The sequence below is a fragment of the Anas acuta genome, chromosome 13 (assembly GCF_963932015.1).
Source record: "Anas acuta chromosome 13, bAnaAcu1.1, whole genome shotgun sequence".
Classification (NCBI taxonomy): Eukaryota; Metazoa; Chordata; class Aves; order Anseriformes; family Anatidae; genus Anas; species Anas acuta.
Window position 1 is genome coordinate 7412917 of NC_088991.1, and position 15086 is coordinate 7428002.

Here is a 15086-nt window from a genome sequence, read left to right on the forward strand (position 1 = left end):
TCGTTGTAATCCTTACGTAGAGCTGCTTGGACGTAAGGTATACAGAAATGCCCTGTTCTTAACTGCATTTTCTGCAATTTGGGTCGTTCTATAGCTCAAGTGTAGTATGAGTGGCATGTGTATCATCACATGCTTCCACTTCTTAGGTTTATTTTGTTCATACAGCTTCATGGGAAGCTGCAACTCAGAAATTTGATGGTAAGTATAATTGTGTTGCCAGAGTTGCCCTATGCACAGTCTCTTTTTTTTAACCTTCTTTTTTTAAATTCTTTTGGCAGTCTAAGCTTTATCTAGTTGTGATCCATGGCATGTAACGACAGGGTTGAAAATGAACAAGTTGTTAAAAACCTCAAAAATAGAAAAAAAAAAAAAATCTGTCTTGGGGGAAAAAAGATATTTCAAGGTTGGGGATACTGTTTCCTTATCTTCCCTTTCCTTTAATTTCAGGCATCTCTTGCAGGATGAGCAAATGGACCAGAATTATTACCTGACCAGAGGAGAGAAGAGTTCTTAAACACAGCCTGTAAGTAGAGAAATTCTTATTAACCTGGTTAAGGTCAGTAGATCTCCATTTCCATGTGGCAGTGCCTCCACGTTTATTGTTCGGACTAAGGAGAAAAGTAACATCCCACCCTATGGTTGGCAAATTTGCAGTGAGGACCCCATTGCACGCTAGTGGTTTACATCTCATATAACTTGAAATAAAGGAGTCACTCACACATTCATAATCAATACAATTACCACTACTTTACATGAATTAAGTAATTTGTATGGTATTACTGTTTGGGGCATTTGTATCCCTATTCAGAGCACTTCTGTATTTCAACCCCACTGATGGTAAAGGCAGGTGCATGCCAGTTACCCACAAAACGAGGGAAAGCTCTATGGGGAAACTCTTTTATGTCCATCTAGATTTGAATTTGTAGTCCCTTTCCAATTACTGTGCTAATTGTTTAAGAGATTGCTAGACTAAAAAAGTTTTTAATCACTAATCTGTTTTTGAAAGGAACTTATGGGCTCAAAACCTGAACTACATACTTCTTAAATTAATTTTCTTCATGAATACTTCTTTCTCAATACAGATTTGTGAGTCAGAACACCCTACTGTGCTTGTTTCTTTTGTCTTTTCTTCAAACACCTGGCCTATTATTCTCCTTTTTTCTCCCCCCAACAAAATTGCTCTTTCTTTGTAGGCAAGGTTCTGATGATATTATGCCACTGGAAATACGAAAATTTACCCGACGTCCTATGTTACCAGAACTGAACTTGGGGCAGACGACAAACTAAACAAACCTGTCAATTTAGCCAAATGTGAGTACTCCAATAGAAATATTTGCAAGCATTTCTTGAAGAGGTATCAATATTGTCCAAAATCTACAAGCAAAGCACCTCAAAAAATTGTCACACGGAGGGTAATGTCAAGAGTTTAATTCCACAACTGCGTTTTTCTCACAGTGGCCTAAAGCCTGCAGAAGGTGAAGGGGGGTGGTGGTGTGTTCAGATCTTGTGCTACTTTGAAAATTCTCCCCAAGATTTTTGCTTTCAGGGAAACCAGACAAACCCAATAAAACAAGTAGGGCTCCAGGCCTGCCTCAGTTGAAGCCTATGCCAAGAAACTGTGTTGATGTCACACAGAGAAGAATTAGGCTGCAACCCTGACAAAAAACCCTGCAGTCTTAATCCAGATCAGCGTAAGCTTTTCCTAAATTGCACTAAATTCTTTAGTCCTGTAAGGCAAAATAAAGTGTCTGGAAATAATTGCAATGTTCAGTGTGAGAACTGTTTAAAACAAACACAAATCAAAAAGCTCTCTGACTGGTTTAGAATGTAGGATGCTGCTGCTGCAGAGAAGAGCTAGGAAAGGAAATGTTCCTGCTTGGTTTATGTAAGTGTTGACCCATGTGTAGCTATGAAGCCAGACTGAAGGTTTTTCAGTTAAATTCTTTCCAAAATTTCTTAACTGCCATTTTAATGCCATGTCCACAAAAACTTTTAATCTTCATTATTTAAATTTAAAATAAATTAACATTTCTAAACAGGTAAGCTTTCTTCCTTGGTGTGATATTTTGTTAAAGAATAGCAATAATTAACATGAAAGGCTTGCTGAGTTTTGGTTACAGGTGTACTTTGATTTCTAAGCTGATTTCAAGTGTTGCACTGCATATTTATTTTCATAATATCATTAGCTCTCACAGCTGGCTTTTTAATTCACATGAAAGAACAGAAATTTCTTGGAAGCACTCATTAAAGCAGAAAAAGTGAAATCAAGTTTAAAAAAAAACACTTATCTGCATTTCAAACTAAAACTAGGTGGCACATCAGTGATCTGTGTTCCCTGCTTGCACCCACTGTGAGATGCTAATGTCTGCAGGCACCATCTTCCACTCAAATGGCATAGGAATGGCAGCCTTTATTTAATCTGTATATATCAAATTAAACAGTGTACTTGCCATTGCAATTCTTTCACATATCAAAAAGGACGCAGTGGCTTGAAGCCACAGAGCCATGGATAAATATGCACCAGAGTCCCTGACTCGGTGTGACAAATTCAGAAGTTAGGGTGGCAGAGGAGCAGTACCAAGCAGGTGCTTGGAGCAGGTGCTTGGTTGTGGTTGCAGTAAGAGAGGAGGGTGTTACCAGAGAAAGGGTGCCTTCTTGTAAGGTGAATCTGGAAAGAGCAACACCAAATCAACATGGGGAGTGGTTTAGGAACCAAACCTGGTATCCAAACCTCCAGTTTTGAGGGGCCTGTGGCCTATGTAAAAATGGCTGTATGGGCTGTGTAAAGGTAGCAGCTCCTAGATCTGGGTCTGGTACAAGCTATAATGCAAATAAGTGGAATTACTTGCCTCAACGTATTAATTGCTGTCCCTGAAATCATTCATGTCCATAGCTATTAGCAAAATTTTGACAGATAAAAGTTACCTCTGCATGTAACTGCTGAAATCAAGGGAATTTCAGCATGTGAATTCACTTTTTCTGGGTGAAATTTTGATGGCCCTGTAGTCAAAATTTTTGGTGAGCATAAGGACTTGTTATTTCATGCTATTTATTCAAACCAGCCTTCAGCAGTTATTTTTCATGTGCTGCTTCTAGTGAATTTGTCTAGGAATACAACTTGGCAGAAATAGGTTTCATTTTTATTGCAAAGTCCTCTTCTGAATGGCTCGTGGCAAATGCAAGACAGTTCCTGCTGCTTTTAATGAAACAGTGGCACAGTCTGCTTTCCTGCAGAACCTCCTCACCTTGCAAGAGTGACACTGATGGCAAGGAAAGATGCCACAGTCTACTCTGTGAATTGTGTACTGGCAGTTTTCAAACCATTAACCTACTTAAAAGGTTAATTTGGAACAAACCCAGTGCTTGAGTGGATACTGTGTTGTACTGCCAGCTGGCACCCCGGGCTATGGGAGTGGACTGGCGAATAGCTGTTGTGGAAGAAAACACGCACAAACTTCTTGTGAGAGGTCCTGGTCGCATTGCCTTCCACGTCTTTGGCTGCTTGACCCACTCAGCAGGACTAGCCAGCGTACTTTGGGTACGACGCTTGCTTTTCCTAACAGTAAACCACCACCTCCCACCTGTGGTAACAGTGAGATCTGTGAATCCAGAAATACTTCCAGTCTTGTGGTAGGTTACAGCCCAAGAGCAGTCAAAGCAATTAGTAGTTCAGAGGAAATGAAAAACAGATCTACCTGATGCAGCAAACTGTCTTTCTTAGTCACAAACCCGAATACAAACTCAAATAAGTTTACGGAAGCAGTAGTTGGGTATCTGGAGCTTTGCGCTCAAAACCCTAGCCTAGAAAACATCTTTGATAGTCTCAAGAGGAGTCCCAGAGTTGCTGTGAGAAGAAAGTTCTAAAATTTACAAAATCTTTTCTCTGAATGTAGTGCTTGTGAATGGTCTTTAGGAACCAGACAGCATCAATGGGCGAGTCCCATGTTGTTGCATCAACCCACAACAGAACTTGCTTGGAGTGTCACTACAGCCTTGGGGAAGGTAATCTGCAGGTGTCCTCAGCTGCTGGCCTTTCTGCTGTGACTACTAAGAAACAATGAGCACTTGTGTAGCTCTACCACATTTGTTTAATCAGTCCTCACAACAGCCCTGTGAGGTAGGCAAGTAAGCTGCGAAGCCTAGAGCTGGGATAGTTGTTCACAGTCTATTTGATGGATGGGGAAGTTCAGCAAAAACTTTGAAAAGATTTGTCCAAAGCCAGAAAAGGAGTTGATTTGGCTGAACAAGAGACTTCTGGTTAGCAGAACCTCTGCTTAGTCATTTCAACATCAGTCGAAGGAAGAATTTAACACATCACATTTAATTTTTGCTTAAATTCTCAATCTATTCAAGGCATGAAACATGGAAATATACAAGCGATCTGTTAACTTAGTGGTCTCATAATATGTGCCATTAGTCATGCTACAAGTAGTCAGTAACCTCATATTTACAGCTATTAGCTACTTACTGATGTGTCTATGTGCACAGAGAACTACACACAATTTACTGCACATTAATAACCTATTGTCACAGGGTACAGTTTTCAAATACGAAGTGTATTTTTTAATTATTAAAACATTGCCACTCTGAACATAAACATTTCTTGATTGAAACAAGATTTACTTTATACAAACGTAGTTCTGAATTGAAAGCCTATACTGAAAATAGTCTAAGTCTCCTTCCTGCTAAGTCTGTCTAAAATGTGAGATTTCATTGGCATCTGTACTTCAACATGAAGCAGGTTTTCAAAGTTAAGAACATATCGCGTACTGGTTCTTATGTCTAAAGTACTGTATGTAAGAGTTCCTCCTGAGAAATGAGTTAAGAATTGCTTATGAGACTGAAGTTATTCCTACAAATTATTTCAAACATGTGAACTAGCATCCAGTGACTTAAGGGATTTCGAAGCTTCAGTTTCATTGTAGCCTGAGTTATAAAGACGAGGGCAGTTCCTGCTTATTTCTGTAGTGTCAGAAATTCACTCTGTATAAAAATGATGACAAAAGTCAACTTGCTACAGGATTTCATGTTGTAATAAAGGAAAAATTTTAGCAGGGTTACCTCCTCTTAGTCCATTGCTGAAGTTGGATGAACTACAGCTGGATGTGTGTGTTTTCTCTTTTTTTTTTTTTCTTTAAATGTCTCTAACAGGCGCTACTTATTGGGGAAGGCATTCACTTTCCCCTCTGTGGCTGCAGTCTGTGGGAGAGCTCCTAACAAAGTTCTTTGTTAGTGTTTGTAAGACTGGAGATGAGGTTTAATTGAGGGATTTGTGCTGAATGTTCTTTCGCTTTGAGCCTTAGTGCTGCAATGCTCGACGTTTTCCTTTCAACCGCTGCTGGATCAGTGAAGGCAGTAAGAGCAGGGTCTGACGGGGGTCCAGGAGCTTTCATTAGTACTGAAGCTGTTGTCATGAGAGGATTTAAAGCATTGAGAAACCTGTATTTGAAAGAAGTCAATATTATCCAAACTAAGAATTGTTTTGGAGAACAAGTACTTTCTGAGTTGCACGGAATAAAAAAAAAAAAAAAAAGAGTGGGAACTAACTTGCCAAAACTACCAGTTTCTTCCAAATGTACATTGTTTTGCAGGATGTATTTTACTGCTTTATTTTGCAGTACAATGTCTTACTCTTAAAGCAAACAAAAAAAAACACTTAATTGAAATAAACTTGACAGCTGATCAGACTGCAGACACCTAAAACATCAACCACTCACTAAACTCCTAATCCTTTCTCAGCAAACCTTGGATGCTGGAGCTCAGCCTGTTCTGTGAAAACTATAAATCACCTCATAAAAAGATTAATTCATGTAGCTGTTTACGTAGCCAATTTGTTCAGACAAGTTGCTCCGTGTGAAAAGCAGCATTTGCCTGTGTGGTACACAGATCTGCCCCTTAACGCGAACTGATACAGGCTGTAACTTCAGCAAGAGGAGAACACTGCCTTTTACATTTGTGTAAGTATATGAACACATTTATACATGCTACACAGATGCTTTTTCATATCTTATGGGGTGCATTATGGAATCTTCTGATCTCCGTAGAAAAAAATGACTAAAACCTTTATTCTGCCAAATCTCCTAGCAGCCACATCTGTCTGCAGTCACATCATTATTTATGCAAGATAAGGATGGAGCTGAAGCTACCTAGGTTACAGCACTCTATGTGAAGACCAATATTCAGTGAGACCAAAATTTTGGTAAGTATGCACAACTGATATTCAAACAGCAATTACATAGGAAGCTTTCACTAGCATGACTTACAACTACATTTTGGTGTTTTTTTTTTTTTTTTTTTTTTTCTAATCAAGTGATCCCACACAGGAACCAGCTCCATTTTAAGTATGGGAGCACATTTGTTAACATATGTGAATAGCAAACTAATAAAAATGCAGTTTTTAACAGTTCTGAGATTTAGGGGAGAAAAAAAAGACCGTACCTTCCAAAATGTGGATTTAAAATAGGATTTCTGAAGAGAGAAGTCCAGGTAAGGCTGCTGAGGCCAAATGGCCCTAGGGTTGAAGGACTAAAGGCTGAAGAGATGGATGGCACAGCCAATGTTGAAAAAGGCATTGACCTCCACGTGTGATCTAGGATGGGGGAATGACTCAGTGGAACATCCAAAAATAGACCAAGTGGGTGCGTTAAGGAGATTCCTGGAACAGTCCCCAGAATTTCAGTTTTTTCACGTTTCCTCCACTTTGCCCTTCTGTTTTGGAACCAGACCTTCAATAAGAAATTATAAAGGCATTAGCTGAACTTACTCTGAAGTTTGTCTTACCAGCTACTCCTGCACGCAGTGATATGGATGGCAAATTATTTATTGTTAAACAAAAACTTCTCAACATTAAAGATACATACATAAATACTGTAATGAGTTTATTAACAAATAAATTGGTTATAAAACCTGAATTTTACTACTGTAACTCTGACTGTATAGTCCCATATGGTTTAAAGCCATTGTGACAAACTGATGACTTGAGAACTTATGATTAGTTATTAAAATTATTATTCTTCCTTTCACAAGCTATTTATTGAAAATTAAATTTCAACAAAGCCTTTCAAGAGGTAGCTATTTCTGTACAGATACCTTGGGAAGCACCTTAATCATGACTATTAGAGGAACTTGTCCAAATATGTGGCATGTGCTTCTTATCTTGATAGCTGGGCCATTCATTCTTACACATGAAATTTAAAAGTAAAATGAAAACCTTTTGTTACCTACCATGAATGCAAACAGCATATAGCGATATGACAGTGATTAACTGAATTGCAGTGGAAGTCAATACTAAACTAGAAAATCTAGTAAGTCTTATTAGAACAGCGTATCAAGCTGTTCCTAAAGGGGCTTTAGCTAGCACTGGTTTTGTGTAGTAAGCTGTTAGGTACATTGCCTGTTCAAGCCTGACTAGTCATTATTTTAGCCCATTAAACATCTTTTAAAGATTTTAGTCAATCCAATCTACAGATCAGAAAAACTGACTCTTCACACTGTCATTATTTAGCATTCACTGAGCTGAACCTTTCAGACCCAGGATGGTAGCAAAGAGTAGACTGAAGAGCATCAGCCTTAAAACAGCAGGGAGAGTTTTTTTTGTACTTTTTTTTTTTTTAATAATCTTGTAAGTATATGCTGCTGAGGTTGTACATTCAAAATCCAACTGTACTTAGCTGCTCAGGTTTTTGAGTCCTCTCTGTAGTGGGGACCATTCAAGCTGGATTCTGAACTGGATGTGGACTTCGAAGAAAGGCATTAGCTGTGCTTAATGCCTAATAATCTCAGCAGTCTTGTGTTGCTTAGTGAGCTGTGTGCAGGAGGGTTCTGTGTGTAATAATTAAATGCTTTGAAGAGGATTCAATATTTAGTAGAAAGTGGTAATACAAAGAACAAGAGTTCTTGGAAAGACACTTCTCAGTCCTGTACAGAACCATGACTTTCTGAAGTTTACTTATGATTTAGGATGAAGGCAGACTTTAAAGATGGAGGTTGTTTAACATACAGTGTAGTTAACTTCAGATCAAGAATCTGTCGATGTCACTAAACCAAAGAAAAATCATAAAATTAAGCTGCAAAAATGAAGTCTTAAAAAAAAAAAAAGACAGCAGATGCTAAAATAGTTATTCCTTTGGTATTAGTCTTTCTGAAATAGATTTTATAGCAGTAAGTGTTATGACAATCTTTGAATTTTGATGCAGAAGTTTTATGGATGTATGGCTTTTAATAGCTGCTTACTATATCTGCAATTATATTTCAGCCAAAATATTTTAACAGTTCTAAATTTCTATCATATAATGTCTCAAAACTGGGTTTTGGGCGTTCCCACCTCCACTGCTCCTTTTAATATCAGACATGCCATCTAACTATTTGCAGTGACTAATTTACCTTCAGGTGCTAAACATTAAGTGTGTTTGGAAGGAAAGGTGTTAGTGTTTTCTATTCAAATAAATCAATTAAGAAAGGCAGTGAATGGTCTCACACTGCAGATAATGCAAGTGAAAAACTTTCCTAAAAGGAAATAATATGCTGCAAATGTATTAATTTCCTTACTAAGTCTTAGTGTTGTTCTTCAATCTGTTCTTCATCAAGAAGCCTAACATGAAGATAGATGTGTACTTTTCTGCTTTTTCTGTCCCAAAGCAAATCCATTTGATCACTGGTACTTTGACTACAAAATAACTTTTTTTATTGTTACAGATTTTGGGTTTACAACTAAACTTATTTAAATCATCTCTCAGATTTTGTATTCTTCAAATGTGAAGAAGTATCACCACAGATATCTAATAATTACCTTTAGAAAAAAGCTGACTTTCAGTTTCTTACTGTTACAAACTCCTCAACTCAAGTGATAAAAGGGGCACAGGCATGCATCACACATGACAAACAGCTATCAAAATTTAATGTATTATAGTCATTATCATTCAGATTAGTCATCTTGAAGCTTCTATTAAGCATTTTTCCTTTGCTTTACTTGCCTTTACTCTGTTTTTGGATATATCTGAAGTGACAAACTAAACATAAGAGAAACTGCTATGCTAGTGTTAAGGTATTTATGGTATGAGTTTGATAGCAGTGACAAAATACTTTGGAAAAAGTGCGTTACTTAAGTCTGAATATTTGAGTTTTAATACTCATAGGAAGATGAGTTTTAAAGTAATGATTTTGAGTTGTACACTACATTATCCAGATAGTTTTTGTAATTACTACCTTATTACCTGACAAAAGGGTTTTAAAAAGAGAAGGTGAGCATGTAATATTTGATAGCTTTCTTGCTGTAGTATGTAAGATATTTAATTGATGCATTTACCTAGCAATCATTAAAAAGACTTAGGGATGTGGCTAACAGTATCATGTTTCTGCTGTAGCTGAATACAGGATCATAATTAGAAAACGTGACAACGCAGATCACCTTTAGTTGTAAGCTGATGTTTTAACACTGATCCAGTTTGCAGAACCACCGTACCCAAATGATGGCTTGCTCTACACATTATGAAACAAAATATCCCTTTAATTTGTTCTTTTTTTCCTCCCATAGCAACAATGTGAATTATGAGCAGAATGGCAAGAAGAGATGTTAATGCTACCAAAGAGCTTCCTAAGACAGGTTCAGATGAATTAAAATGTTTTGTGGACTTTCAGACTACCCCTTTCATGGTATGGAAGAATGGGAAGATTCTTGCTGCCATCTCTTCCCTTCCTTCCTACAAGCAAATAATGAGCAGCAGTGGTTGATGTCTTTTGAAGTGATGCTGAACTGTGACTATATCGATGGGTAATTTTTTTCCTTATTCGTTCACTTTCATGTAAGGCTCCAAGATGCACAAGTGAGGGACAACACAGTGGCTTGTATTTATTTCAGCTGGTTGATAGAGGGGTCGCTGCAGCGAAGGTCTCAAATTGAAAACAATGAGGTGAAGGAGTCTGATTGTATTTGGGAAGATCAATTAGTTTCCTGGAATTACACTTAAGTAAATTAAAGATACCGCTTTTCATGCCAACTGGTTTATTCACGTACTGTAGAGAGGCATCGAAGTCTTCTCACAGGACACCATACAGAGCGACTATGAGCATAAGTGTTTGAGGGATGTATTTGGACATTAAGGTAGCTTGTTATTTACAGCATATGTCCATCCATACACTACCTGTTCCTATGAATCCTTTCACCTCCAAGCTAAGAGGTTTCCCATCTACCACAGGACAAGAACACATACGCAGACAGAAGTGCTGCACACTGGAAGTTTGCCCCAAGTGAACTGTGCTGACTGGGTGCTTGTGCCCTGGAGACTTGTTAGGATCTGAATCTGACAAGGAATATGTAAGTGCAAGGAACAGCCTTTTGTTGTTCCTTCCATCCACTGAGGATACATGAACTCTGAAATCTTGCTTGTTAATTCCTTTTTGACTACATCAAACCCACTTTTCCATGTCTTTTAGGTGAGTCACTATCAGATGAGTTCCTCTTTGCCATCTACCGTTGCACTATTCCTTCACTAGTCAAATGGACTACAGAGTGAGCACCCCAGGAAGGGAATGCGACAGTAACAGGCAAGTTAACAGCTTTTCACCTGTACCCCTTCTATGCATAGGTGCTGTGTGTAGTTGCCAGATATTGGGGTATTTCAGTGAGTAGAAGTTTTAGTGATCGTTGGTGGTAGGGAGAGGGAGGAGCACGAAACTTCTTCCAAGCACACACAAGAAATATGAAAAACATCCAGCTATTCTCAGCAGAGTAATGGTGAAGTACTGTTAATACTTCTAAGAACCTTTTCTGAAGATGGTGCATGTTAAAAGAAAAAAAATTACAGCCTTACAGGTGTTCGCTTGTGCGAACCATCCCAGATCCAGTGAATTAAGTTATGACAACAGATATAAGCAAGGCTCTGGCACCAACAGTAACGAAGCTATGCAGCAATAAGTAGGACTGTCACACGGAGCAGCTGCACCCAGCTCTCAGTTCTCCATGAATATACACGTACCCAGGGCTGTGCTGGAAGAGTAGTTCAGCTGGTATCTGATAAACAGCACGAGCCAAATTTCATAGTTTTTTATTCTGAGCTTAAAAACAGTTCGGAAGTCTTCACACAATGTGAAGCAACATTTTCAAAAACGAATAAAAAAAAAAGTCCAACGCAAAACCCAACACCAGAACACCTAGTTTTTGTACAGGAAGGGACTTCTAGCTTAGATGAGACAAATTCTGAGCCACTTTTTTGAAGGTATCAAGTGCTTAGAATCAGGAAAAGCTAGTTAGGGCATCTGTAGTTTAAGGAAAATGCATGCGATGAGAACGTGAGGCATAAACTCTACGCCTCAAGTTCTATGAGCGCTGCTGTTAGCACAGCTCACCCGGGCCATACAGCTCCCCAGGACAGTGCCTTGCTGTCAGATTAATGTCAAACTAACCCCGTATTTCCTTCACAGACTCACTTCGCGCTGTGACTCGGAGCTCAGGCGGCGCAGCCGAGTGCTGCCAGCTCCTCGGGCTGCCCGCAGCTCCCCGGGGCTCTGCACGCCAGCCCCGCGCCCCGCAGCCCGGCACACGGTACCTGCTCCAGCCCGGCGGGGGGTGCTCCCTGGAGGCTCCGCCGGTCTCCCCGAGGCGGCCGGCCCGTGTCTCTCTCTCTCTGTCTCCATCCGTCCCTGAGGGGCCGAAGCGCTGCCCGCCCACCCCCACCCGCCCCCCGGGCCGGCTCCCCGCCGCCGCCCGGCACTCACCCACCTGGACGCGGGCCTCGGTCAGCTCCAGGCGGCCGGCCAGCTCCTCCCTGCGGGGGGCAGCGCACCGTTAGCCGCCTTGCCCCGTGTGGCGCCCGGCCCCTCCGCCCTCCCGGCTCTTCCCCCCCCCCGCTACCTGGTGAACACGTCGGGGTAGTGCGACTTGCGGAAGGCTCGCTCCAGCTCCTCCAGCTGGAAGGTGCTGAACGTGGTGCGGTACCGCCGCTGCTTTCTCCTCAGCGGAGCCGGCGCCTCGCCGCCCCCCCCCGCCGCCGCCGCCTCGTGGCCGGGCGGGCGCCCCCCGCGCCCCGCCGCTGAGGGCTCCTCGGCGGGGCCGGGCCGCGGCGGCGCTGGCTCCGCTCGCTCCTCGCCTGAGGGGAGAGAAGCGGGCAGTTAGCCCAGAGCTCGGCCCCTCGCCTCGCCTCGCCCCGCCGCCCCTCACCGTGCCGCCGGCCTGCGCCGCCGTCGATGAAGCAGGAGGTGAGGAGGTGCAGCGCCGCCGGGGGGGCGCCCTGCATGGCGGCGGGCTGGCGGCGGGCAGAGCCCGGCACCGGGTTTTATGGGCGCGGGCAGCCCGGCCGGCTCGGCGCCCCGGTAATTAGCATTTCATTAACGCGTCAGGGCCGGGGGTGGGACGCGCACGGCCGGGCCCGGGGGGAACTCCCCGGGCTGTGCCGGGCTTCGCTGCTCTGCTCCTTCGGCTCCGCTTCAGGTCCCTGCGCTCGGCGATGGTTCTGTGGTGACAAACACGGGGAAGGTGCACAGAAACCTGCGGGATTGTCGCCCTTCTGCAGGTCTCTACGCCTTCTCCTGGTTGAGTTGTGTTGTCGGCGCTGTTAGGGCAGAGATGGCTCAACAGGAGGCCTGCAAACTTTCCTGCGCGGGCTCCCAGCAGTTCTGCGATCTTGCTGAGGTATTCTGCTAGGGAAAGGACAGAAATTGGGTCATCAAGTGGCTTAATCCTGAGGTCTAGGTGGTGGAGGACGAGGATAAAATACCACGTTCCAAAAAACTCCTACAAAGTGCCACGGGGCAGGGCTTAAAGGAAATTTAATCCGAAAAGTGACTGAAAGTTGAAGCCAGACAAACTTAGATTAGAAACAAGACAGATTTTAAAATCTGTGTGTTTATGACTAACCCATAAAATAGCATAGTTGGTGGAGTTCTGGGTTCTCCACATCTGGGGATCGTCACACCAAGGCAGGGTGGTTTATGTTTTAGCTAAGGACATAGAAGCTGTCCGTGTGGAGACGCTTCCTGAACTCGTAATGTCTCTTACACCAGATGTCTGACTGAACAATGTTCTGGTTTTGTAGTCTGCAAACAAATGACTTGGACTTTTGTCCTCTCTTCTCTCACCTCACGGGCTGTGTGAGTGCTTCAGCGCTTCTGTCCTTGGTTACGGACAGGCCTCCCTCTTGCTGTGCCACAAGGTTCTTCCTTGAGCCAACCCTCAGATTTATTCCTTTCACCCCAAAAATTGCATTTGGCCTGAAGCAGTGTGCGTTTGTGAGCCTATTCCTGCAGCATCCTCTGGGAGAAGCTTTGGGAAAGCACCTGAAGCACTTACTGATGCCTAATCTTGAAAATGCAGGTTGACTTTTTGAGAGATGGCTGTAAGGGTGATGCTTATGGAAAGCACCTTTACACAGATTTTTCATGACCTTTCACAGATTCTTGTCCTCTTTAGATCCTGACTTTAATTTTCAAACCTCAGACCACCTTTTCTTTTGTCTTTACAAAAAGACATTACTTAAATTTGTAGAAGCACGATTAAGGCTGTAGCGGTTGCCAGAAGTGGTGCCTGCAGTGTCACACGGGAATTCCCAAACTACCTCTGAACAGGCCATCAGAAGCTCTTAAGAGGCAGGGTTAGCTAGCTGTTGCCAGATGGCTTGGAGGTGGTACTGGCCAGTTTCTGGTGCCCACTCTGACTTGTTCTGGGCTAGTCTGGCTTTTGCTGCCCTGGAGTAAGGTCACAGAGCCGTATCGTGGTGGAAAGTGCTGAAGGCAACACAGGAAGGGAGATGCCATGCAACTGAACTCCCGAGTCTCCACATGTGGCTGTAGTTTTCAGCTGGGGCCATAGAAGAGTGGAGTTGATCATCTTCCCTTTTCAAGAAGAGCCTGGAAATCAAGATCCATCTGTAGCCTCTTGGAGGGACAGAGGTCTGGGCACATGCACCCCTTAGAGTGGAGAGAGAAAACCTTCATCTTCTCCATCTGCCACGAGTTACTAGGCATGCTAATGGAGAACAAATGGACAAAGACTTCCTGCTGCACAGCTGCCTGTGTGGTGTGGGCCTTTTGCTGAGGGAACCCAACACGGGAGAGCTTACATTAAATATGTTTTTTCCGCACATATCAAACAAAATGAAATACCTAATTTCTGCATGTTCCTATGCAGTCAGCTGTGTGATTTTTCCTATGATTTTAAGTGACTGTACAATATATCTGTTTCAGTAACAGGTAAGCAGAACGTGTGTGCTGTAGGTAGTGGAAGTATTGTAAGTGTATTGCCTTTGCCTTTTGGGAGTGACTGCTGAACCATTCTCCGGATTGGATCTTCTGTCTGAATTGCAGAAGACCCTACCGCTCCGGTTAGCTGCAGAGCTTTTTTGACTTGGGATCCCAGAATGTTTCTTCAGTTGCTGCATTTGCTTCTGGGCTCTTTATTGCTAAACCGTTCTTAATCATTGGTGCAGATAGGTGTGCTTTGAAAAATCTTAGCTTTTACAGTAAGAAACAATCCTTTGGGGATTATCGCAAATTAAAGAAGATACACTTAGAATTTTTGAATGATATATTTTTCACTGTACACAGTCACCTGCAATAGAAGAGGGATATGTGCTTCATTTACGATGGATAGCAGGGAAAAAATATCCATGTGTAGAAGTACTGGGATGTGTTCTAGAAGTAGTACAGTGAAGAGGTATAGGTCAGCCCTGCACGAGCGTATGTTAAATCATTAAGACTTGCTAGATGTGCTCAGTGCTATCTTTTAAAGAATGACGTGGGGAGGGGGACAAGTCTATGCCTGCTTCTCCGTTTGTGCCTCTGGATATTTTTTCCCTCCCTGATACTTCAGTGACTTAGGGAACTGCCGGTGTTTTCCCTGTTTGCAATCATTTTAGCAGCTTTTGGCTTCACATTTTGAAGACCGTATCTACGTTTGAAGGCTTAGGGCTTCATTTGTGGTGGAAGGAACAGTGGTTCTACACAAACGTCTATAATATGGTTTCTTTTAGTTTCAGGAGACATGATTTGGGCCATTGAATTTCTTCCAGCCACAAGAATTGTCATCAGAACCTTATCAAGGAATGTCTTGCTTGTGTAACACCTGTGTAACCCTCCTTTGCAGGTTATATTTGCAC

General features: G+C 42.2%; 1 protein-coding gene across 2 annotated transcripts; it reads right to left on the minus strand.

Annotated features, from left to right (window-relative positions):
- Positions 1–4065: 4065 nt before the first annotated feature.
- On the minus strand, positions 4066–12519 carry ESX1 (ESX homeobox 1). 2 transcript variants are annotated; one of them, XM_068697167.1, is made up of 5 exons: positions 12155–12493; positions 11849–12083; positions 11717–11762; positions 6439–6725; positions 4066–5439 (listed from the first exon to the last, which is right to left on the minus strand). In XM_068697167.1, the coding sequence occupies exons 1-5, from the start codon at positions 12228–12230 to the stop codon at positions 5214–5216; spliced, it is 870 nt and encodes a 289-aa protein (XP_068553268.1). In that variant the 5' UTR covers positions 12231–12493; the 3' UTR covers positions 4066–5213. The 2 variants fall into 2 exon arrangements, with proteins under 2 accessions (XP_068553268.1, XP_068553269.1); XM_068697168.1 differs by lacking the exon at positions 4066–5439 and having other exon boundaries at positions 6593–6725; positions 11713–11762; positions 12155–12519.
- Between the last annotated feature and the right edge of the window lie 2567 nt (positions 12520–15086).

Coding starts and splice junctions, on each gene's coding strand:
- ESX1 (XM_068697167.1), bottom strand. CDS start 12,230: ATGCAGGGCGCCCCCCCGGCGGCGCTGCACCTCCTCACCTCCTGCTTC. Junction 6,726..11,716: donor TGACCGAGGCCCGCGTCCAG/GTGGGTGAGTGC, acceptor TTCTTATTGAAG/GTCTGGTTCCAAAACAGAAG. Junction 5,440..6,438: donor TTAAATCCACATTTTGGAAG/GTACGGTCTTTT, acceptor TTTCAAATACAG/GTTTCTCAATGCTTTAAATC.